We start from the raw sequence: 27,177 nt of genomic DNA on the forward strand, positions 1-27,177 counted from the left end.
TCAAAGGTCTCAAAGGCCAAATGTATATGAAAAATAAGAAAGTTCTCGATTAGGAAGAATTAAAACATGAACTTGATGAAACACATTTTACCTAAAGGTCAACCCATCATTCTGTTCTAGAAGATTTTGACGCAGGATATGAAAGCTTCAAAGTTTTCAAGTGAAGCTGAGAGGATAAAGATGATTTTTTTAATTAATAAACAACAGTATTCATTTTTCTTAAAGCATTTTTCATTTCAATAAAATCACTCTTCTAGGTGGAAGTTAAAGTTTTCACTGTGCTTTGCTAAAGGATGAAGTTATTTTTTCTTCATTTGGTCTTTGAGCTCTCAGAAATTTGAAAGGCACAAGTCCTTGTGAACCTGTTGGAATTTTGAAAAACCAAATCAAGTTTATCTTGTGATAAGAAACATTTAAAGGTGATATTTAAACCTGTTGGACTTTATCACTAGAGCCTTATCTCATTGGCTGTGGTAATTCCACCTAAAATGTGAGTATATCTTGTTTTATGAAACAATGACTTATTAATGGGCTGTAAGTCAAATATTTAAAATCCCCTAAGTCATCCTTATGGAGAAGAAACTTGTGACAAATCATTCCCTGAACCCAAAATGGCTTTTATAAAGTGAAAATTCACCTCCAACATATCCAATGAAGGTAGACAGGGATTACAAAATATTATACCCTTTAACTGTAAGCTCCTACATTTACCTATCATTTTGTTTTCTTTGAAGAACTATTAACCAGAAAGTATAACTAACTAACTATAAAGTAGTAAGAGATCCATCTGATTTTTCCCTCTTGGTGAACCAAGATTATGAACTTAATCTAAAACACTGTGGTAAGTAGTTCTACCTCTCTGAACATACTCCATTTCCCACAAAATATAGGTATGACACTAAATCTCAATCTCTTTTCTTTCTTCTTTCCCCTCTCACTCTGTGCCTCTGCCTCCCCATCTAGCTTCCTCCCATTCACGCTCCCCCTAGCATTTTCTACCTGGACTCTTACAGTGCTATAGCAAGCTCTCTTAGGATTTTAAGAGGCTATGTTGGATTGTGTAATTTATAAAGAACAGAAATATGTTTTTCATCATTCTGGAGGCTAGAAAAAAACCAAGATCTAGGTTTTCATAGATTTTTATCTAGTAAGGACCTCATCAAGTGGCCTTTACCAGTCATATTTCTACCAATGTCCTGCTCAGAACCGTTTAGGGTTATTCATTTGTTAAAATTGAGCCTTTCCCTGGAGTCCTCATCTTCTTTTGAATCTTCCACATTCTCTCCCATAAGGCTCTTTATATTCACAGTGTACATCAAATCTCCTTGAACCTCTACCCATTCATTACCCATTTTCAAAGCTACTTCCACATCTGTAGGTATTTGTTATAGAACTACCCTACTTGTCAGCAGTAATTTATTTATTAATCTATTTGGCTCCTAAAACAAAATAACTTTAACTGAACAGTTTATAAAAACCCCACAGATTTGACAACTACAATTCTAGAGATCGATGTGCTAAAATATTCCCTTTCTAGTAAGTACCAATTCCTCCAGTGTATTCTGTGATTTCACAGAGGAAAAGAAGTAAGAAGATTCTCTATGGCCTCTAAATGGGGTACTATTTCATTCATGATTATGGAGCCCTCTTGAGCTACTTATATCTCAAAGGCCCCAAATTTTAATGGCATTATATTGTAGACAAGTCAACACACAGTGCTTGTTTAATGCTGGGTATCAAACTCAGGTCTCTAAAAAATGTACAGCCACTAAGCAACATCCTTATATCAACAAATATGTATTTTGAGGAGATGCTAACGTTCAGGTCACAGCAGAAATCCTTAGGTCAATCTCCAAACTCATTCACTAATTTTTAAGTTAGAGAAGCAAGCTCAAACACACACACATACACACACACACACACACACACACACACACACACACACACACACACACACCATGTTTTGTCTCTTGGAGTCACTTGATATTTTCCCATAGAGTAATGTCTACCTTTTGTGTTCACACTGAAGAAATAGATGGGTTCAAACTAAGAAGATACAAAAGAACTGTACATGTATGATGAGTGCCTACAAAAAGTTGTAACCACTCAAAAGTTTCTTCCTTGGTTATAGTTATCTTTAAGAAGTATTTACAAGTCAAAGACCAACATAAATGACTTTTGGCTTCTCAGTCAGGAAATGTTTTGTAGTATAGATCCTGCTGGGATAGAAAACGGCAAATGCAAACAGAAGACAAAAGAAAAGCCACATGTCATTTGGCTGATGGCAGTTTTACCCTCTGATTATAAGATGGATGTTTATCTTTTGATAAGACTGCCTTGGCTGAATCAAAGAATAGTTGTTGGGTCTCAGAGTCAAGGTCCATGGTTTTCAACTTAAACACCCACCATTATGTAATATTTTTCAAAGGCATTTTTATGAAATGGACCCCCAAACCGCAAAGGTACTTTTCACACCATGATTCTCTTCCGTATATTTACTGCTGACATGGGTGCCTGCTACTTGGGAGCACAAATTGGTCTGGCTGCTGAAGTTTTCCATCTACCTAATAGCAACTGTACTCTGTAAATAACATAGAAGTTGTTGGGAAAATTTCCATTCAGTGACTTTGAAGACAGTTGAGAGCTGTTCTGGCCAGAGAGGAAGTAGAAGAGAGAGAGAAGGGGGGGAGAGGGAGAGGGAGAGGGGAGAGAGAGAGAGAGAGTGAGAGGGGAGAGGGGGGGCAAGAGGGAAGAGGGCAATGAACAAAAGAGAAGAGAATAAATTGAACAATTATTGTTGTAAAAACAGGAACAAGCATTTGAATTAAGTCAATCAAGGCTGTAAGTTGAAAGAGAAGTTGATTTTTCAGAATAACAAAGAAACATTTATTGTTTCCAACGTAGCACTGGTCATTTGCGATGTATTGTTGATAAAAAGTGGTGAGTTAACAAGTGAAGATTGTGATTTGCTTCCCAATAAAAGTTGCAAGCTTGCTTTATGCCCCAGACAGAGATAGTCAGTGGTTCCTAGGACACCAGTTTGTAAGACAAGAGGCATGCTTAATGTGTAAAGGGAGTTTTTATTTTTGCCTAAAATGTGGGAACTTCATTTCAAATTGAATTCCACTTTTAGTAGGTAAGGCAGAGATACTCACTTCCCATACCTGCTCACCAAGTCTCCTCATCATGTTCATCATAGACAGTTTGTCCTTCACAACAGCTCCATTCTCTTCCCCTTTCCGTCATTCCTCCTTTTGCTTTCAAGAAAGGAGAGTTGCATTTATTTCCATTTCCACTCTGTGATTTTCCCAATCAACTGTATTGTGTCCAGCTCTAGGTCTACTTCCTTGGTAAAACTTAATTCCTTCATTCTCCACAAAATTTATTACTTTCCTTCACATGTGGAACCCCAGGAGCCCCCTCCTTCCATGACTATAGCATGTGAAATCTCCTCAACTAATTTTACTCTTACTAGTAATTGTAGTATATCCTCTTTCTTTGGAGCTCAAATAATGGGAACGAAATTCTCCACGAGTCACATGGTATGAAGAAATATCACCAAGATTTCCATGGGAGAATATAGAGATAATTTCCCATTATCATTTCCAGGGTAAAGTAGATAATGCTGTAGTGGAATAAAAAAAATCTTGAATTTGAATTTAGGAAACCAAGATTCTTATCCTAAGTGACTTAAACTATAGAGTCTCAAATTCTATATCTGTAATTTTGATTAAAAGTTCTTGTGATACAAATTTATTTACAAAGTAAATAATAGACTGGGTAAAGTATACACACACACACACACACACACACACACACACACATATATCAGAATATAATCATCCATTTTATAAATTATAATATGCTAAATCGATTTTGTTACATTGACCATGACTTATTTTTCTTAAGCAATGATTTTATATAAAGAAAAGGAACATTACCAAAGAAAAGTTGTCTGTGTTTCTCAAGAGTCACAGTCAAATCAGAAATTTGAATCAACCTACCCAGGGAAAATGACTGATGCCAACCATAGTCAGAAGCAACTAATGCACAAAATAAAATGTCAGTTCCCTTGCCAGTTTCTAGTTACATGGTAAGCTGAATTAGTAATAGAGTATTTGCTTGATGATTACAGAATTAGATTAAATGGAGACCACCTAATCTTGTAGGCAATTTCATTTAATTGTGAGGCCAGTGGATGTTCTTGTCCCTTGATAGAAAATATTTCTCTTTTCTGGTCTCTCTCAGATTTAGCATATCTCCTTTGGAAAACACTGAACTCAAAATCTAAAATATCCTTTGACTATTATTTTACTAAATTCCATGATACGCTCCCTTTTTGATGATCTCTCTAGATTTATTAATATTACTAATTAAGCTACAGGTAATCCACTGTTCTCTGAGCCTAGGAGACATTATTGTCTCATTCCATTATGTGCTGATTTAATTATCCCAACTCTCAGAGTTCCAGGAATGCCTCAGTGGAAAAGCTTAAGTATAACATACATTGGTGTTGGCCAAAGAGGCTAAATGATTAACCTAGATTTCTCATTCACTTTTTGTTCCTCAGGGTATATTATATCACAAATATATTATAGTAATTTATTCAAATATGTATGGGGAATGGGTAAGTTAATTCCCCCTGCTTAACGTGTATTAGATTATTTTCTATTGAGGTTAAGTGGAACAGTTAAATCTTGCAAACTCATTAGATTTTATTTGATTCTGAAAGTAATTTTATGATGTTATTCTACTGTAGAAGAATAGAGCCGGTGGCCTGAGCAGTACAGGAGATAATCTTGCTAAACCAACAAGATATTTTAACAGAAGCAACAGAACATTATCCATGAATCCAAAATAAAGGAGCTTTAATAGTTCCCTGATAAACAATTAAGGAAATGTGTGTGAAAATGCTATGTCTTCAAATTTAATTGGGATTTAAGTACTTCTTTTATTATGCAATTACTACCTGTAATAGTAAATTGCTCAAAGCTTCCAAATATAGTTAATTTTATTAACTAACATATCAAGATAAATTTGTCATGTACAATATGTTCCGAAAAGAAAAGCAGAATGATCTCTTACATAGAGGAATTTGGGGAAATTCCAAGTGTTGCTGATTTAATTACCTTTTTCTGTTTGTTCTGTTTACTTCAGATTTAATATACAAAATTGAGCTTGCGGGGGGCCTGGGAGCGATCTTCCTCCTACTTATACTGCTGGTGGTGCTCTACAAATGCTACAACATAGAATTGATGCTCTTCTACCGACAGCGTTTCGGAGGTGATGAAACTGATGGTAAGCCATCTCCTGTTTCCCAACCTCAATTAATAGGCATAATTGGTCATGGAAGACTCTATTTCTATTATTAGAAACAGAAACTAAAATATTTAGGGATAAAGGATTATGACATGTGCAACTTACTCTCAAATAATTTAGGAAAAATGTTTATGAAGAAAAAACATGATTAGGCAAATCTAGATAAAGTGTATAATGCATTATTTTAAAAATAATCTTATTCATGTAGTCTTCCTATGTTTGCCATAATTTCTAAATAAAACAAAACTGAGCAAGATGTTTCTTGATCTAGAGACAAACAACTGCTATGAAAGCCCTTTCCCTTAGTAAAACACAAGAATAAATTTACATGTTGTTTTTGTCTAGAAAATTAAAACTTAGATACAGGTCCTTTTTACCAATTGCTATCATAAAGAAGGCAATCATGCATGCAAAAATATTTTTATAGTATGGGCATGCTCTTTTAACAGCTCAAAAATGTACATGAACTTACATATTTTTAATAATTTTATTACCATTCTTAAAGAGGACTCCAAAGTTACAAATTTAGAATGTGTCTGTTATGGTTTGAATATGTGGCAACCCCCATGGACTCATATGTGTGAACACTCAGCCTGGCTTGTAGGAGTTTTTTAGGAGGTTGTAAGACCTGAAGTAGATGCAGCCTAGCTGGAGAAAGTCCATTGCTAGTGGATGAACTTAGCTAGGCATCGGTTTCTCTTTGGGATCTGCTTCCTGATCGCCCAAAAGGGGAACCTGTCCCGCTGCCATGAATATTACCATATCTTCACCATCATGAAACTAAGGCAAAGTACATCTTCATATGTTACTTTTCTCAGGAAGCATTGCACAGCAATGGAAAAGTATCAAATGCAGTACCATATAAATTTACTATATTTGCCTTACATGACTTTGAGAAATCTTATAGATGAAGTATCAATCAGTTATTGTACTAAGTTTTTCTATTTGAACATTCAGAAACATTTTCATTTTTTCAAGAGAATAAATTGTAATTTTTCTGTTTTTTATATTTTATTTATTATTTAAAATGATTTTTAAATTTAAATATATTTTGATTATATCCTTCCCCCCATAAGTCAAACTGCTTTTTTTATATCATCACACACAAGAAATCATATCGTTACTATATATATAATGCCCACACTCCCCAACTACTATAAACCTTGGAAATATGTATGTAGAGTGTCCAATGTAAATCAGTTTTTTAAACAAAATATACTTTTCAAACAGTTACCTTTAAAGTCAAGTTTAAAGGTGTTTAGTTTACTGAAATATTGAAGAGTAAGTTTTTATTTACATTTCTAGTGAAGTCTTCATCTCGAAGAAGATTTAATTAATTTGCTTTATTTTTATAATGATAGCTGTGATGACAAAATTTTTGTGAAATCTCATTTTGACATTATTGTTACTTTGCACAAATACTGGTATAAGCGGATCTTAGCTGACTATTGTTTTCACAGTAAGTTAGGCCAATATTTCTTGAAAAATGTACTTTCAAGTTGCGCATTTACTCAGCAATTATAGCCATGTATTTAAGATAATACACACTGATATTCAAGAATATCTTCACAAAGAGAAATAGGGCTGGTTCCGATCATGTTTATATGCATGAAAATGTAATTAATAATATTCTGTTTCTAATATTGGAAATTAGACGTCTAATTTATACATCTGAAGTATATACTAGGAAGGAGTGTGTGTGTGTGTGTGTGTGTGTATGTGTGTGTGTGTGTGTGTGTGTGTGTATGTGAGAGAGGGTGGGAGAGGGAGAGAACGTGTGTGTTCTATATGAAAGAACATGAAAAAGAGGCTCTTGTGATTAATGTGCTTTGAGTAACAATTATGAGCAATGTATTAATCTCAGTAAAAGACAATACAATTTATTAGGTTACTCTATATTAATTATTTGCTGTCATCATCTGTACACAATAACCATTAGTAACTGACTGGTTGTTGTATATAAATGTAAGACTAAGTTCATGGTAATATCATTGCATTTACAAAGATCTATTTGCATCTTTAGTTCTAAGATGGTCCATTTGATCAAAAATGTCTAGTAATAATAAGAATTTTAATTATACAATTGTATGCTCTAGTACAAGACTGATGGATTAGGGAAAGGGTGGAGGTCACTTCAAAGATCTCCACTACAAAGTAACAATTAAATGTTTCATGTTCTGCATGAGCACACAGTCTCTGTACTGGCCTAAATAAATCCTAAAATGTCAAAAAGTGTATGCTGAGGATGAATAAATAAATTTCATTTGTTTATTTTTCTTTTTTGTATTTGCATTGTATATACAGTGCATGCATATGCATGTGTGACTTCATGTGCCAATGTGTACACATGCAGAGGTCAGGGAAGGATATCTATCATTCTTTGGCTTCTTGAAGATGCTGTCTCTCACTAAATTAGAAGCTCTCCATTTTAGCTAGCTTGTCTAGCCTAAGAGTTCCTGATATCTTCCTGCCTCTGCCACCCCAACCAACACCAAGTATGTAAGCACTTAAAGACATGCCTGATTTTTTACATGGGTGTTCAGATTCCAGTTCAAGTTCTAATATTTGTACATCAAGAGTTCTCAACCACTGAATTTAAGTGCTGAGTTATTTTATATATTCTAACATCTCATCAATACAACTTAGTTTTTCTGTATACTTTTTCTTTGAGACATGGTCTCTCATTGGCCTGAAACTTCAGCCTAGCTTCCAGGGATGTCTCCCCTCCCATGTTATCATCATTGGGAGTACAAACATAGTTTGTTCATGGGTTTAGGGGTATTCAACTCAGGTCCTCAGGCTTTCAAAACAAGCAATATACACAAGTACACACATACATGTACATACACATATATGAATTTCATGAAAGTTTTATGGAAAGGATTTGTTATATAAAATAGAATTCATCCAATAAGCTTTGATGTTCTAGCCAATTTTGATTCCTCTCATTTTCACTCACCACAGATTGCTTTATTTATTGGATCTATCACTTTTTCAATAAATATCTAAGAGTCTCATTCTCTTATAGTCTCCATTCAGATCAACACTATATACACATATACACATAAGTCCTGAATTAGTTACTGGGTATATGATAATCAACAAAGTTACAGAGTTCTGTTCCCTTTAGAAGCTTAGGACTGTGTTCAGTATAGCTACAGGAGAACTGGGCTGCAAAAACAGGAATGGCTCCCCGATGATGAACAAAATTAAAATTAGATTTGAAAATATGGAAGGACAGGTGTAGCAACGAGAAAAATTCCTCCACAAATAGTTTGGTTGTCTTTGTAACTTCTCTCTTCATTAGGAACAGCATAGCTTTGATGACTACTGTGCCAGCCGCCTTCCTTCTAATGCCTTGTCTGCATTGTTCTCTATTTTCTGGTTCCTCAAATAAGTTTAGTCAGCATAATTTAGTACAGAAGACTCATTAGTGGTGTCTAGAAAAGTGGTGTCCCAGAACTGCCTCTTGGTTTTCAAACAATTGTCAAGCCTGCCTGTTAACTTTATTTGCATCGTGTTGATACTTTTACTCTATTCATCTTGTCCCTCTTTGTAAGCAACAGCTGTGGCTATTCATGAAAATTTCTTGGCTCTCTACATAAGGCTGAAGTGCCTTTTAAAGCTATGGCATCTGAGTCATTGCTGGCTCACTAGCTGGCATCCTGAAGTTTCTGAGACATCTGACATGGTTGCTTTGAGAGCTCTTTTCCTGCTACAGCCAGCTACAATATGCCCTTCACCTTTTATTCACCTTGTAGGGACATAACTGAAACCAAAGCACCATTTTCCCAGAAAGTGATGTGCTTCCAGAATTCTAAGTAAAACTGATTATACAGGTACATATTCAAGTATTAACATGCTAAAGACATGGATATTCTTTTTCATAACTGATTCAGTATATGAAAATATAGAAATAATTTACTAGAAGAACATGTATGTATTGAGCTATAATATTAGGGCATAGTAAAGCAAGTGAAGACAGTACCAGGTACATGTGAGTTTCAGCATAGTCAGAGAGTAAATCACCACAGTCTGAATAAGCAGTGGGCTAAGATTCTAAAACTTCTCATAATGTAGATAGATGATAGAGTCACATAGCCACTGAAGATAGTTAAGCACACAGTAGATGCTCAACAAATCATTGATGAGTAAAGTAATATGTAGTTCAGTTTAGTTAGGTTTCTGAGATGGGAAACAATGGTGTAGCCTGACATGGAGTTTGAGGCAGCAATACTATCTACAAAGAACAATAAAATATATTCTACTCATAGAAATAGAGCTTTTTGTCCTTTGGACTGTTTTATTCTTCCAGCTGTGCATCATCGGCAGCTTTGAGTCCCAGGTGAGTAATTACAGCTGGAGAAAGTCAGGGGCCTGCAGGTGCATCCTGTGCTTGATTGGAGCAAGGGCAGAGGTGCTAGCATTTCCAGGAGGTTCTTACATTAGCATTGCTGGAGAACATTTCCAATTCCAAGTAGAGTTTTATGTATAACAGTGGAATGTGTCCAATTTGTAAGCCAAAAGATCTTCTCAACTATCCAGGACATTGTTTTGTGTTCATCTGCTCCTAGGCAATCAAGAAATCTAAGCAAGGTTTAGAAGCCTTGTACAGTTTTTGGGCATGCTTAAGTGTGTTCAGCTTTCCTCTGGATCTCAGGCACCATCTTAACATCAATAACCATAGGTCTCTTCTTGCAGAGGTAAAAGGGGTAGAATTGCACAAGAATTTGAACATAAGTCTCATATTAGAAGTCTCAGGGATTCCCACCTACTCCAACAATAGGGCAATGCGTTTCTTGCTTTATGCCTGTAGTTTACACCCCATCCAGTCACTAGGACCAAAATACTAATTGAGTAGGTAAGTAAATGCCTACCTTATTTTATAAAATACCATATGACAAAATTTTAACTATATTCTAATCAGTTCTGTTTTAGTGGAAAATGTTGATGTATTTTAGAAATAGATGCTCACCAGTCTTTCAAAATCAATGTTTTCAAGAAACTGGTATTAATAAGCACTATTAGTTATTCATGGACTTATGCTCACTAAATTAACTTTAAAAATAATTTTCTTTAATAAGAGAATTTTGATCATACAGCAACTTTTCTGATATGTTCCTACTAAAACATATGGGGAGGCTAACAAAACAGATAGCTGTGTTCATTAACATAAACATTTGTACTTTAGAGAGATTGGCTCTGATCCAGTACAGCAAAGGAGGGTAAAAATATGCTTGCAAAGTACAGTTAACTCCATGACTAAACGTGTGAAGAGAAGAGCTAGTTTGGCAATATTGGAAGGAGGTATATTTTGAAACAAAGGCTTCTTTTGGAAGTTGTGTCGAATTACTTGGCTGAACAAGACTAACAGGCAATGTATTTGTATAAAAGGCAGCTGCTGTTTCTGCTATTTGGTAATGAACTGCTTTTTGTATATGAAGATGATGACACTAACCAACTGGAAGTGTGGCATATGTGAGTACAGTCTCCAGGAGTGAAGCTGGATTACTTCAATCTTTCACAGTTTAGGGCCCAGCCCCTTTTGGATCTCATGCACATATTTGTGCAAACCGAGGTACAGTCTGTGACTAAATGGCAGAGCCAAACCAACTGGCACATGAAGGGTTCAAATCCATGACTTCGGCTGATTTAGTCCTGCATTCAAACACACTGAGATAATCATTTACAGAAATCACTGAATATCACAAATGGAGCTCCTCACCAAATGGCACAAATAATAAATCTTTGTTCTATTTTGTCCTGACTCTAAGCGGCCCACTTCATAACAGTTTGAGGTCATTTCATATGAAATATTTATGTTAAAATAGACTGCATTACCTATAACGTGAATTATTTTTCCGGTTTTTAAAGATTATCACTAATTACAATGCTTATTCCTGCTTGTTAGTTGTTACAGATGTCTAATATTCAAAGGGAACCCTCTAATATTTACCACTTTTGTTGTTACTGTTATTCTTTAAGACAACAAAGAATATGATGCCTATCTCTCTTACACAAAAGTGGATCAAGATACGTTGGACTGTGACAATACTGAGGAAGAGCAGTTTGCTCTTGAAATACTGCCAGATGTCCTAGAAAAACACTATGGATATAAACTCTTTATCCCAGAAAGAGATCTGATTCCAAGTGGAAGTAAGTAACTTTGCATTTTGTATTTAAAACATTCCTTTCCTTTCAGCAAATTATATGGACGTGGCAAGCTCCAGAGCCAACTTTTTAGAAAACTGTTTCTCACAGTAGACGAGTTTTCAAATTCAAATTTCTCCTTGTATATATATTGTGACTTTAGAGCATCTGAAGTTTTTGGAAGGTATTCTCATTTATAACTTAAGTGTGGTTTTAAAACTTATATTATAAGTGTGGTTTTTATTACATCGCTTTAGTTTCTGGGGTAATAATGACATTTCATTTAAAAATAAACTGTAAAATTCAGTTAAAGTTACTTCGGTGTGCTGCAGTTCCCAAGCTGGTCTTCCGTCATTGTTTCTACTTATAAATATAATAAATATCACTAATACCTTTGAATCTTTGCCTTTCATCCTTGTTATTCACTATGCCTTGTCACTCATTCACAGATTTATGGAAAAATCCACTTTAAAAGGTGTATGACGCCATTGGGAGCAGTATTTTCTGTATGTATTTAATATTTAAATAAAGTTTAAGATGTGCCAGACACTGTAGCTTTGAATGCTACTTTTCAGTAATGCTACATATTGAAAGCTACATTTGAGCTTTCAGAGTAAATCCAGTTTCAAGTCAAAATGCCTGCTTTGTTCTTGTTAAAAACATGTGCTTTGTTTAGAACATGTACATGGTAAAATATAAGGAGAACATAGGCCTAAGAGATTGTCCCTGCCCTCAAAGGTCTTTTAAAAATATTGAGGAAAAATCAATGGACTATAACATATTTGCATATGTGTCTGTTGAAATTCTTAAATATGCGAATTTATACACATGAGATAATTACAAAAAAATCTTTATCTTCAGACTTGATGGCATTTAAGATAATTTGACATTTATCACATTTCAGACTTACAATTCTGTGTGTGTGTGTGTGTGTGTGTGTGTGCGTGTGCGTGTGCGTGTGCGTGTGCGTGTGCGTGTGTGTGTGTGTGTGTGTGTGTGTGCGTGCTTGCCTGAAAGACAGAGACAATGTTTATGTATTTATCTTCCAGATGAGGAAACAATGGCTCAAAGAAGCCCAAGGTCACACGGCTGTCAAAAATAGAGCTGGATATGGAATATAGATCTCACTCTGCTAGATCATACTGTTCCTCAGTAGTATGTCAGATCACTGTCAGCTCACCATGGTTATTAAGCTAATGAGAAACAAATGGGAATCAACTGTGTCTTTATTATTTCTCTTTCTTCTTGAGTATCATGTGTATGTATGTATGAGTGTATTTACTAGTAGGTGCATTTAATGTGCATTTAAAGGTCCAAAGAAAACAATATTTACAAGTTAATTATTTTCCTCAATGAAAATGTCTCTAAGCTTCTTTTTCCCAGGGTCTCTCTACTCTTTTCTTTTTGTAATTTTGCCTACTTTCATCACTTGAAATACAATGCTATAGCAATAGATTGCCCAAGGAATATCCTGATGCCTTGGAGTCATTTTTATGCCTCAGTGTCTTTCTCCCAAAACATGTCCCTTGTGTCTTTTCCATTCTCACTTCTATTATCCTAGCTTAGACAGCAATTTTATGACTCTGATAATATTGATTATATCTCTATTTTCTTTATACTTTCACTGTTCCATGTAATCCGTTAACATGTGTGCATCCCCAACAGTACCAAAGCACTGTTCCACAAACTTTGATTTTTTTTCACTGTTTCTTCCAAGATAAAATCTATAACCTTCCTTAAACACTTTCATAATTGGCTACTAGCCCAGATTGTTCTCCTATTGACCATTTTATTTGTTACCTATTCAAAGCTTCTATACAAGCCAAGTTGTGCCTATGACATGCATTATGTGTGTCTCCGCACTGTGTTTGTTCATGTTAGCCATTTGAAGACCCTATTGATTATTTTCCATATCACTTACTGATTTTATGGAAAATCTGTTGTAATCTCTTCAGCCCTCGAAGTCATGGTGTATATGTACTCTTTGACTATAAATGTGCAGACCTATGATATTTTGTTGTATTTTGTAACTTTTTGTAGCATTCCATTTATTTATATCTTACCAATATGATTATAAGTTCCATGAGTATTGTACTGTATTTCATTAATCTTCATAATGATATTGTCATCTAATACAATTTAAAGTGATTTGGTGCCTCATCATAACTGTTAATATATTTTCAACAGTGTTAGTTTAAGAGAAGAACAAGTAATGAAAATAAGCAAGGTCTTTACTTTTTGGTAGTCCTCTGTTTTAAAATATTTTTTATTAATTCTTTGAAATGTTGATATAATACATTTTGTTTTTGTTTTTGTTATGTTTTGTTTTGTCTTGTTTTTTTTTGAAACAGGGTTTCTCTGTGTAGCTTTGGAGCCTATCCTGGATCTCACTCTGTAGACCAGGCTGGACTTGAACTCACAAAGATTCTCCTGGCTCTGCCTCCCAAGTGCTGGGATTAAAGGCGTGCACCACCACCGCTTGGCATCATATAATATGTTTTGATCATATTCTTTTCCTTTACCCAACTCCTCCCAGATTGGTCCTCAAGATAACACAAATATAACATGCTTTTTAAATTCTCTTAAATTATCTTGACTATTAATTTACTAATCAATATGTCTAAACAATGTGCCACTCTTGTGCATAATCTGTTACAAACCCGAGTGCATAAGCCAATGTTCCATCTAAGACTTTGGTGCTATTGGCACTTTGTAAGTGTTGATGACACTTCAGTACTGTGATGGGTGAACCAACCATGATTCCAGCTCTTAGAGCTTACTTTCTAGAAAGAGGTTACACATCAAATGCAGCAAAGATTTGATAGTCCATAGAAGATCATTTTCATATTTTTGAGATTTTACACTCATCAGAATGAGCAGGGACTTGATCCAGAGTACTAGATGGTACATGAAAATATTTTTTCAACAGTCAGCCATTTGAGAAAACTATGAAACTTTTAGATGCAACCACTGGAGGGTGTTTGCTTTTAATCCTTCCTTCCTGAACTAGGGAATTCATGTTCTCTGAATTCCGATTTGTGAGTATAACCTGCAGAGGTTCTTAAAAAGGCTCTTTGACAATTTTTCTTTTCCATCAACATTTCAGTGCTAGCTGAGCAGTCACCATGTCACGATTAACGAGTTTTTCCTTGGCATTTTTAGCACGCATTCAGGAAGTCGATGAAGTATATGAATAATATACTTGATTTACACATGAATGACAGAGTAGAACATTTTGGACCTGGTGTATGTGTGTTATTAAAGAAGCTTCTGTGGTCTGAATTTGCAGCCATTGGTACAGATTTAACAGGTTATGCTATATAAATATAGACACATTCCTGTGGGGAGGACCTAGTTACAATATTATAAGCTGTTTTTGTCCCTCACATCTCATTTAATGCATATTGACCCAAGACTATGCATCCCTCCAAAAGTAGCAACAAGACCTTTGACGATTATAAAAGCAAACTTCATAAGATTCTTCTTGATGCAGAATGATAACCCTCTGTGAATCAAATTAGTTTGAATGTCACTCCCTTTCATTTATCTTCAGTCACTTTTCTGCCTTTCACAGTACTCCACTCAAGCCTGTCAGCTCAAAATATTTCTAATGCCCAGAATTTTAAAGGTGCATGTATCTCAGTCTCAGTCTCTCTCTTTCTCTCTCCCTCCCTGTCTCTCTCTTTTTCTCCATTAACAATTCTCAGAAAGTACTGATAAAAAGATGTGGATCTTCCAGATGAATTGGAGTTTTACCACTCGCCTACTGGGAAAATTGTTGTGTGCCTGCTATGAACCATAGAGATGGGAATATTTGACACAAATATTTTCCCTAAATTCTGAGACCAAGTCTTTAGATTTGGGGCATTATTTTCCTGGCAGTAACTACGTTTCCATTCGTGAGCCAGCGGCCAAGATCTTCTTTATGTTTTCTCAGGTTAGGTGCCTGGATATGGCAAGAATTTGTACTTTCCAGTAAAAATTTGGTCTGTTTCTTCCCAGACTAGAAACATCTGTCCCTGAGAACAGTGAAAGCAACTTTGTTGCCAACAAGCCTCTGTATGTCAGAAGTGACAAGCAACCAAAAGAAAGCCAGAGAGAAAACACCCTACTCAAACTGCCTAGAGACACAAACTTGAGAAGTCGAGATTTTCTCACCCTTGCAGCTGCTGAGTTTTGTGGTGTAAAGTACCCTACACAGAGCACATTGTGTTCATGGGGCCTAGTGGATCCTTGAGGAATGAACAGATGTGCTCTGAAGCTGACATGTGACCAACAGAACCCAGCTGTGCAATTGAGATCTTGAAATTGAGGACATTTTTTGGATGAGTACCATTTAGCCTCTTGGACCCATCTTATCTCAGAGTTTCTGCACAGATTATGAAACATTAAAGTATAAAAAGCTATGGGATCTGGCTGAGGCCCACTGGTTTGAAGGGGAAAGGAGCATTCTAAGACAAATAAAATAAAATAAAACTGAAGAATCAATCCTATATTCTTTATTTACCTTTAAAAGACAGAAGGGTCCTTAAAAATGTATTAGTAACAATTATGACTCAAACTTATTCTAGCAGAAGTTTTGGACAAAAATATAACTCTGTAAGTGGTAACTTACAGAAGAAAACAATCCTTCACAAGCATTACCTCAATTTCCCCTTTTATTCATATAAATATTTGGAAGATCTCTACATGAATTATTTATGCATGACTATGGTAGAAAAAGACACTAGTGAACTAAAGTATTATTATGTATATGGCTGACCAACCATGGCCCTCAAAATTATATCTCTAAATTTGATCTCAAATATTGTTTTTTACTTACTTTCATGCCCAAATTTCTATGAGGCTCTCTCACTCAAGAATTGCAGCACTTCTTCACAAATTCAATTATCTTATTTTATGTATTTGCTAAACTTTCCTCACTAATCTAATCTTCAGGCTTTTAATGCTTAAGACCAGCCATGGGATTGTTCTCACAATGAAATGACAAATGACTGGAGAATACATCTGCTGTCAGATGATCCCTAGTCATTTCTGAAATGAAGCATGCAAAAAAATATTTTTTGTGCATAGACCTGTAAGTATGCATTGCCAATAGTTCTTATAATCGCTGAACAGATTGGACACCATTCAAGTAAGTTGTCCTTGGGGAGGAATAAAATCCTTTTCCAGGCAATCTAATGTCTGTGACCTAAAAAGTGTGAGGCAGAGGTGACATGTACAGCCAATGAAACTTAAAACGTTGTTTGAAATTTACTCACATAGTATAAAATTAGGTGTCTTGACAATTTCCTTCATGCTAGAAACAAAAAAGAGCAGAAATTATACTCTAATTACTCCAAAATTGACTAAGGTTAAATTGACTAGTTTTCCCATCAACATTTGAGGTAGATGTTAGAATCCATTGTGCAGAATTTTAATCAGGAAATATGGAGTTTAAAGTAAAGGCATTTTTAAACAATCAAATGAGCAGGATAATGTCTTAACACTGAAGCAAATACAGAACAATCTCCATGAGCAGTAATAGCTTTATTCCATAATCAGTAAGTTGACACTGCTGTCAATTAGTTACATATGCACCTTTCTAGGGCTGATGAAGAAGGGGGAAGGAAGACAGAGCATGGGTGTTCTGATGCCGTGTTATGCTCCAATTTCTCTTTCTCTGATTAGTCTTCAAATGTGAAGAGGTGAAAGAAAACAGAATGTAAACACTATTCCCACAGGTGAAATGCAATACCAAGTATGAAGAACTCACTACCAGAAATAAGGCCTCCAAAATCATAGATGTAACAGAATAAAGTTCCCCCAACACACAAGCTCTGAGCAAATCTAAGTTAACTGTTGATTTACCCACTAATCATTCTTCAGTAGGATTCTTACAGTAGTTAGTCAAGAATGAACTTTCTGTTGCAAAATTAAACCCTGCTAACTAATTGTCAACTATCAAGCTAATGACTTGAGAAGTAGGGGAAAGAGGGAAGACTTTGTAGGGCATTTAATATCACACATGGGAAGTACATCCCTACACATGCACCCAGCTAAAGGAAAATGGTGGAGTCTGCCTCGGTAGCAAATAATGGATACTCTCACAACTGACAAAGTGGAAAAATCCAAATAATATTTTCAATCAAGTGGTAATAAAAGTACCTCATTAGAAGCTTCTTGGTATGCCAAAAGTCTGAGAAATTTTCAATCATAGCTACCTAGTAGTGAAAATATGTTTTTTGTTATATAGGAAACACACAGATTTTAACTTAATTTTTGATATATTAACCTATATTTTTAAAGATACTGTTGTTGATGTTTATTAGTTAACAATTGTTCACCAAAAACTGAGAGTATTATATGCTTTGATGCATCCCATCTCATTCTAATGATATATTTTTGTATAATAGCTGTACATAATTGTGTCTTTAATTTGCAAGATTCATCTGAATCTGGTAGAGTACAAAATTATGCATGCCTAGACCCTAAATATTTGATCTTTTAACTTAAAAAATATGCCACATACTCTGATAATAACTCCTACATAACTACAAGTACCAATACAAAAACAATTTGCAATTGCTAATTGATTAACTTGCAAAATCAGATTATCAGTAGCTAGAGGCAGACCACCGAAGAATCTGTTAATACAGAGTTTTAGTTTTGCTCCTGTCCTCTCTACCTCTACAGCCAATCCAGAGCTTTAGAGTGAGAAGGGTACTGAAGTCTTCAAAGCCATACATATCTATCTAGACGCAGTTAATTAGGACTGCTGGTCTTTGTTTCTATTTTATTTGTGTTTCCTCCTTCATTTTACTCTTTGCTTTATTAAAACAAGGACAATTCATTTTCTGATCAGTTTTCTTTAATCTAATCCTACTCCTCTGAATAAATCCACTGGAATTTTATTTAATCAAACTTCTGAAAGAGATTTTTTAATCAAATTCACCATACTTTTAATAGTATTTTAAGTGATCACTTCCATTGATTTTCCCTAATAATGATGTTGTCTAGTGACAATGCATTTTCTTTGACAATGTGTTGAAAAGACTCAATCCCTAGAAAAGACAAAACGAGATGCTTCTTGGTGTTGGCACTTTACGTGCCAACAATTTTTTTTTTCCTATCCTAACTTAGGGACCTCAATCAAAATTCCAAAGATTTTTTTTTTGCTTTGCCTAGCTGTGAAGGTCATGAATAGGTTAAATGTGCTTGGCTGGCTTTGTTTCATGTCTCTATTTCTGCCTGTGCATGAGTCTCATAGACTCATCTAGAGAAACAAGAATCAGTACAGCCCCCTTTGGTCTTCTCTGCCATCAGAAGTTACTTAAAACCAAAACTTGCAAAAAGACATGACAACATGACGCTGTGACCTTTCATTTAAGGGATGCTATATATTTTTATGTGGGGGAAAAAGCATCTTTTAAGGGATTTTTTTTTCTACTCTGTTGCTAAATTTGTCTGAACAAATCAGGGCAAAATATAGTGAGTATTCATATGTGCTGAGGATTTGGGGATTTTTTTGAAAAATGTTTCTTTATTATCACTTTGTGGTAACAAGCTTTTTAATTCGTCTTCTGAAGGCTTCTAAAATGTCTCCCACAAAACCACAGCCTACCAGGGCAAACCTGACTGCCTGTCGAACGCTGTGCTTTGGAAGAGCAATGTCTTAACTTGATACCTGTTTCTGCTTAGTATATTTGGAACTGTTCCATGCCTAACCACCCTGCCTGGTCTATAATTCAGTGGTGGCAAATCTTCTCTGTAAAGGTCCAGATAGTAAATATTTTAAGAGTTGTGGATCACGTATGCTCTCCCTTACATCATGTTCAACATCTTAAAAATCTTATTCATCATCCTCAAAAGAAAAAAAAACTTTCAAAATGTAAAAATGTCACTCTTTGTTCATCGGCCACCCAAAAACAGGTCATGGGTTTTAGAAGATCAGGTTTAAAATCACAGTCATTAGATACAGATATACAACCCCGAGGTGAGGGGGGAATTGTCTTGAGCATTTGCTTCATACACACAGCCAGCCAACAAGGACTTCCTGGCTCAAGACTAACAAGTAAAAATCTTTGGACCATGCCTCAGTTGTTTCTTCTTCATTCTGTACATTTTCGCATCACAGCTAGGTTCTTGTTTTTCCCATGGAAAAAGAAAAAGCTGAAAGGAAAGAGAGGACCAAGAGGAAGAAGGATGGTGAGGGGAAAAGAAATGAAATACTAACTGAGAAAATAACAAGAAAAAATTAAAGAAAGAGAAAGAAGGAAAACTTGGACGTGACAGGAAAGGATGGAAAAAGCAGAAAAGAAGAAAAACATAAAGGGAGAGAGCAAGTGGTAGAGAGAGGGAGAGGAGAGAGAAAAGAGGAAAACAGAGAGGGAGCCAGAAAGTAAGAGCAAGAGCACACAGTCTCTCCCTCTTCCACAGAGCCAGGCAGCTCTTAGCGGCACCTCCCCAGCTGCTTTCAAATATTGAGGTTGCTGCCCAGCCACTGATCACCATCCCAAGAAGTGAAATGTGGGCTTCACATCTGAAAACTTCCACTTGCTTTTTCACCAAGTGAAATGGAACACAGAATTCAAGGCCCAAGCAAATGGCTTGTGTTTTCTTTGGGACACTTGGGCTATTTCTACCCAGGGAAAATTTTGATGTACTGTCTAACTCCAGTACATATGATTAATGTATATATAGGGCAAACCAGGATAATTCCGGTTTTTTTTCTTCCACAGCAGGTTTTCAGCCCGAATTATCTGGATGCTTGCCTCAACTCTCCACTAGGCTTTGCCAGGATAAGCACAGCCAGTGTAGTATGCAGGAGACTGGGACCACTCCCTCTCTCCAAGGTTCCCTTCAACACCCACACCCTGTGCAGCTGAGCCGAGTGGGAACTGTCCTAATAAATTTCTTCTGGGGGCAAAAGTTTCTAAGATGCCACTAAATCCATAAATGTTGCATTCTGCTTAGATGTAAATGGGAAAAAAATATAATTGATGTGTGAACTGGGAGAACTATACTAATGGGAAAGTATTTTACACTCTTCCATTCCCCATCCCAGAAAGTGACCAATAAAGCTGAAGTCCATGATAGCTCAATTAAATCAATTGCTGCTGGACTTATAATTTCTCTTTATGTAGAGATATATAGATTTTACTTTTTAAAAACATTTGTCCAAGCACTTAGGACCCCTTTCTGAGAAATGACAGAGAATCATAGAAGTTATCTTTATGGCTTCTGCTGTCCATTTTTTTTCTGACAACTGCTGTTTCCTCTTGAGTTAGAAGTTTTGCAGAGTTCATTCCCCGCCTTCCTAGATTGCCTAACCCAATCCTAACTCTTCTCTGTAAGCATCTTTTTATTCCTGCTCTAAATATTCACATTTTAGTTAATTCTTTGAGAAATTCACATAATGAGATTTGATCACATTCACCATCCTCACTCAACTCATCCCAAAATTTGTTTTTAAAGGTATATTTAGAATATAGCCTAACATAAAAAAATAGTGTTGGTCATGGAAGTATATTTACTATGACTACTGAAATGGTTTGTATGCTACTTTTTAAAATTCCAAAGTGTAGGCTGAAATTTGATGAGACAAGAATTATAGTGAAAATAAAGTCTTGGGAAATTATTAGTAACAGAAATTTCTATGAAATTACAATGAACTCATTATCCACCCAATAAAAGTATATCCTCTTTTATTCTTGCACCAATACCATGTTTCTGGGTGTGGGATTTGTTTTGTTTTAATTTGCTCTGGAGAAAAGGTGAAAAGCATCATGGGAAAGATACATGATAGTTTATTTTACTGTATCTTACAGATCCAACTTCTAATGATGAAGCTTCCCACATAACTTCTTTCTTTTTGGGAGCAGAAAGGAAGGAAGAAAATGAAGAGTCAGAGCTGTTGATACATTGGGATAGTATCTTTCCACTCTATTGAGACTTTCCACCTTTCCTTCCACTTTGTTTCCCCAGCCCTCTCAGTGACAAACCTCCCCAGAGCTGTGTGTGCAGTGGTTTTGTATTCCCTCTGAATACACACTCTCTAAAGGAAAACACTTAAAATTATTGAGAGATTGCATCCCAACTCAGCGACTAGCCTCATCCTCTAAAGTACTGTCAAATGTAACTACTGCATGAGAATACTCTGAAATATATTTTTAAAAAAATTAACAAGAAATTGTTAAATGGACAATTCCATGTATCTCTTTGAAATGTTTATTTTGTTGTTGCTGTTGTTGTTGTTTATGAGCAGGGATGTGTAGAAATGTTGCTCATTATTACTTTTGAAAGTTTTCTCACTGCCAATTGGTAAAAATATGGTCCTGGAAAAATAAGATCATCTGTAAAATGTGCATCTGTAAAATAAGTGTCCCTTTTCAAATGGCTTGTACTGAGCTGTTTGATGTCCCCCATGATATGTGCTGAATGTGACTGTTCAAAAGCAGTCCATAACCTAGGGCAGCTTTGTAGTGACCAATGTTGCTATGCTTCTGTAAGCACTGCTTTTGCTAGAGGGCACTGTACATTAGACAGGGCCTTGTGCTCTGCTTAGTAAAGACTGCTTTCTGGTGCAGCACCTGTGTCCAAGTCTATTTTTTGATATCACACGGATATGGGCTTCCCTTTATGGCAGATGAGACTGTGGGAAGTGTGATTTCAAAAGGATTAATGCATGGGGTAAACAAACCCAGAGGCAAGTTGAGTATTCTTCTACTACGAAGAAAGCCATAACATATTCACCGCATTTTCAGAATTGCAACATAAAAGTTTATTTATAAGTATCTACCCTCCTTTCCTCTTTACCAGTCATTCTATTCCATTACCATCACCAACTCTAACTCCACCCTTCATTCTTCACCCTTGAACCAAAAAGCAATAGATTGTTCCTATTTAATTCATGAACACACATCACTTCCATATCTATTAGTTGGAAGGACAATATTGAGGACCTAATGCTGCAAATGACAAAAGGTATTCTGATAAATAAGGTGATTGTGATTCTAGAAGAGATTTTCCACCATATCCATCTCACAATCTCTCCTGTTGGTAGCACATACACATAGCTTCTGTAATATTTTAGCAGTTGAATAGGAGTCATGTGTACCATTATTATTTGTTAGCTAAAAGTTATAAAACACAGAAAGGAAGGAGGAAAATACACCAAACTCAAAAGTAAAATTACCAATTATTAAAGGGTTTCTGTTCATTTTTCATCAACTCGTTGATTACTTGTTCACTTAGAGTACTAACTTACTAGTCTGAAAGTTTGTCTTGACTTAAATGATTAAATAAACAAAAAAAAAAAATACTGAAATTCACCTAAACTCTGAAGAAGCCAAAGTTTGTATGGGTCATCAATATACTGTAAGTAATAATAAAGCAAAAAATAAGGATTTAATCAGTTGTTTATAATTTCTTAATTGTTGCAGTAATGGGCTTTCTGGACATGCAATACACAAGAGAAAATGTAATGGACTTTATGAAAGACTGGATCTAGAATGCAAACCTAATGCTTTAAAGACTAGCAATGTCTTTGTTTTACTCTTTCTCTCTTTCTGTGATTTATAGCATACATTGAAGATCTCACAAGATGTGTTGAACAAAGCAGAAGACTTATTATCGTGCTAACTCCAGACTATATTCTCAGACGGGGATGGAGTATTTTCGAACTGGAAAGCAGACTCCATAACATGCTAGTCAGTGGAGAAATCAAAGTGATTTTGATTGAGTGTACAGAATTAAAAGGGAAGGTGAATTGCCAGGAAGTGGAATCACTAAAGCACAACATCAAACTTCTATCACTGATCAAGTGGAAGGGACCCAAAAGCAGCAAATTAAATTCCAAATTTTGGAAGCACTTAGTGTATGAAATGCCCATCAAGAAAAAAGAAATGCTATCCCATTGCCATGTTCTAGACTCTGCAGAACAGGGGCTTTTTGGAGAACTTCAGCCTATACCTTCAATTGCCATGACAAGTACATCAGCCACAATGGTGCCATCACAAGCTGATCTCCCTGATTTCCACCATTCGGATTCAATGCAAATGAGGCACTGTTGCAGAGGATACAAACACGAGATGCCAACCAACACCCTGTCAGTACCTTCCTTAGGCAACCACCACACTTACTGTAACTTGCCACTGACACTCCTCAACGGACAGCTACCCCTTAATAACTCCCTGAAAGAGACTGAGGAATTTTCAAGGAACAATTCCCTACTGCCGTTATCATCCAAAGAGCTTAGCTTCACCAGTGATATTTGGTAGTGAGAAAAAAAAAACTCAATTCCTCTGAACATCTACATGAGAATATGGAATTTCTGCTATACTGAGCATAAATTACACCTAAAAACATTGAGGTGCTGAAAATGTGAAGAAAAGGCACAAAAAAAATCAAGTTTATACTTAAATATTTTTGTTTACATTTATAGAATAGTGGGGGAATAGAAGGTCTTGCTTTTGTAGTGTGGCACCTTGTCCCAATGTACAGTTTTGATTTTTTCCTAAAAAGAAAAAAATTGAATTGTGTCCTTTTCAAGTAAGTTTTATGGCACCACATGGATTGCCCATATTTAAGAATTCAGCATTTAAACGTATTTTTCAAAAAAAAAAAAAAGGAAATCCTAGAGACTCAATGAATTTGAAAATTATGAGTGAATGTTTAAGTGAAAGGAGAACTTCTGTAGATAACTGAAAACAGTTGGGAATTACAAAGGAAAAACTGATGCAGCCAATTGGAAGATTGTTTGTCCAGGAAGATCAGTTGAGAAAATAGTATGATTGAAACATTTACATCTTCTTCAACATAATGGACAACTTCTGTAGACTAAATCAACAGCCTGTAATAACAGCTTTTAGTTCTATTAGACAAGCACAGCAACTGTAGCCACACTGGTAGGTAGGGAAACTATGTGCATTCCTTAAGCAAATGAATAGACAGCTCTAAGCTCTTTAAAGATGATTTTTAGTAAGCCTTATGACTTTCTGGATCATTAAAAAACATTTTACAACTTTGAAAATGCATCTTAAAGTGCACATTTTATTGTTTATTGTTTTCTAAAACATTCCTATTTAGATGTTTTCTTCCCAAACACTCTTGTGATCTTCTTGAAGATTTATGTGAAGATGTGGGCATTGTCCTACTTGTTTTTCAGCCTTACTGCAAGTTGAACTTAAATACATATTGACTGCAAATGTCTGCAGTTGGAAAGAAGTAAGGACACTATTCAGAAATGAAGTGCTAAGCGATTCGAGTTTACTAGTGATAGAGCAGCGACTGCAGACTTTTCATTTGTACATACAACAAGTCTGTTCCTGCAGAAGTATCTGTATTTCCAGTGCTTCAGAGAATATATTTGATAGACTGAACTTGTCTACTCTCATGCAGTGACTGTGACTGTACCATCTGAGAACGTCTTTGTCAATAGCCTATCTCCTATTGGCTATAAGAAATGTACTCCTATTCTAGCATTTATTGTGGATTACGGCTTTCCATCACTTACAATTAGTTTGGTGTGCTCTCCAACTTGATACCTGTGGGGGTCAATTTCATAACTGCTTATCAAAGTTGATTCAGAAATTTTGCAAATGGTTCTTACATAAAGTTCTTGAACAATTATAAACAAGGACAATGTACACAATGTGTAAAAATTAAGACTTTGTTTACCCCTTGTGATTGTGAGACCCAAAAGTAGAAGCAAACATAAGAAAATATTCTTTGATGATCTGTCTCTAATCTCTTTCCATGGTTGGTTCCCTGTAATCCACCTATTCTGTGAAAGTACCTGTTTCTCTATTGCTTTTCTATATCTAACTGTTCAGAAAATGCATTATGCACCAAACTGAGTGAAATTTCACAGTGATACATGTTCGTTTCACAGGGAGACAATTAGTTTCCCCTTTGAAAAGTCCTGTTCAATATATGTAGGTATTTTATAGATGTATTTTTTCCACCAAGAATGGAAACTTCTGTTAAAACTATAGGTATTTCAAAATGAAAATGTATCAATTCTGAAGTGTTTTTCCAGTGTTATAAAGTTGTATTTACTCTGGGTGTTCCTTAATGCTATGTGTAATGACTAAATTAATAATCTGCATGAAATGAGTGCTACATGTTTTAAGTGGACAATTGTACTTTATACTATTTTATTTTTCACAGAAATCTAGATTAATTCAAATAGAATGTTCAGTCGTATTTTTAAACTAATAGTTCTGTATTGAGCATGCCAGTTCTGAAAATATAACATGGGCCTCTCTGCTTCCTTTATTTACAATGATTAAACGTGGGTAGCAATTTGAGTTGGCTGGCCACAATGTGTCCTTTCACTGCTTGGAGGTACTCAGAAACAGAGCATTCACACTTGTGCTGGGGAACTTGACAAGAAACCTTTTCTACCATTTTCAGGAACTAATGTGTACACTATCTATAAAAATTTATTTCTAGATGGCAATTCAAAATTTAATTTTCATCTGAGATTTTTTGAAAAGATACAGCTCATAGGGTATAGTAAGTAGTCTAGAACACAGTGTATGCTTCCAGTTGTTTTTACAGTGAAACTTTTTTTTCCCTTTTTAACTTTTCACTGAATTTTGGAAATCTAGGAAACCATGGCTACCATAGTGCTTACACACTCAAAACAAATTTATTATTATGTTATTGTATGCAAAAATACATTTACAAACTGAATTTTAAAGGTGAAGCATTCTGAAAACCAAAAAGAACAATATAAAAAGAATGATAATATGTACAAATCAAAAACATTCCATTAAGCATAAACAATGCTCAAAGATATGGACAACATGTTCTTGGTGGGTTTGATAAGTATGGTCCCTGATCTAACCAGAAAAATAATGTTGCTATGTACTTTCTGAAAAGAATGTATCATTCACCACTGCTTCTAAACCTTAATTGAATTAGAGCCAAATCTGTCCTAATTTCAAGAATTCCTTCAAAACTATGACACAGAGACGCCATGTAACATCATGTAAAAGGAAGATGTTTTGGTTGTGTATTGAATGATAATATTGTACAGTTTAAAGCTGCTAGACGGATGCAGTGAGACGTGAGAACAGTTCAGTTATGAAGACACATTTATACAACTTCACTATGAGCTGAAATGGAAATGAATAATAACCAAATGATTACAATACAATCAGTTAGAAAATTATAAGCTAAAAAAAAGAAAATTCTGACAAGAATAGGGAGGAAAAGCTTTGACAACTGTAGTATTTATAGGTCTTACAAGAGGATAGAATCACAAGTCTAAAGCCTCTGCTGTCTTTTGACATTTTATTTTTAAATAAACTAACACACAGGTTGAGGAAATGGCTTCCCTTTGGGGGTTGGGGAGGCATTTGTTCTGAAAGTATGAAGACCTGAGTTCAAGTCCCCAGCACCTATGAAAAATCCTGAACATGTATGCACAGGAACACCCATCATTGGAGGATAGAGAGATGAAGATTCTGAGACCTAGCTGGTCCTGAAGCCTAGCTGGAAGGTAAGTTTTGGTTCAATAAGAGACACTGTCTCAAGGCAGGAAGTTGGAAAAGTTGGAGAAGACACCAAACATCCTGTTCCGGCATGTACACTTGCAAATTTATATTCATAAAACAGAGAGAGAGAGAGACAGAGAGAGACAGAGACAGAGACAGAGACAGAGACAGAGAGAGAGAGAGAGAGAGAGAGAGAGAGAGAGAGAGAGAGAGAGAGAGAGAA

General features: G+C 35.5%; 1 protein-coding gene across 1 annotated transcript in view; it reads left to right on the forward strand.

The window, feature by feature from the left end:
• Positions 1 to 25,704, forward strand: part of Il1rapl2 (interleukin 1 receptor accessory protein like 2) — a 68,368-nt gene extending 42,664 nt beyond the window's left edge. The window contains exons 4-6 of the mRNA XM_059251499.1: positions 5,158 to 5,298; positions 11,305 to 11,475; positions 23,032 to 25,704. Coding sequence (XP_059107482.1) covers positions 5,158 to 5,298; positions 11,305 to 11,475; positions 23,032 to 23,729 — 1,010 coding nt within the window. The 3' untranslated portion in view covers positions 23,730 to 25,704. The remainder of the gene's footprint in view (positions 1 to 5,157; positions 5,299 to 11,304; positions 11,476 to 23,031) is intronic.
• Positions 25,705 to 27,177: the final 1,473 nt, after the last annotated feature.

This window comes from Peromyscus eremicus, chromosome X, assembly GCF_949786415.1.
Source record: "Peromyscus eremicus chromosome X, PerEre_H2_v1, whole genome shotgun sequence".
Classification (NCBI taxonomy): Eukaryota; Metazoa; Chordata; class Mammalia; order Rodentia; family Cricetidae; genus Peromyscus; species Peromyscus eremicus.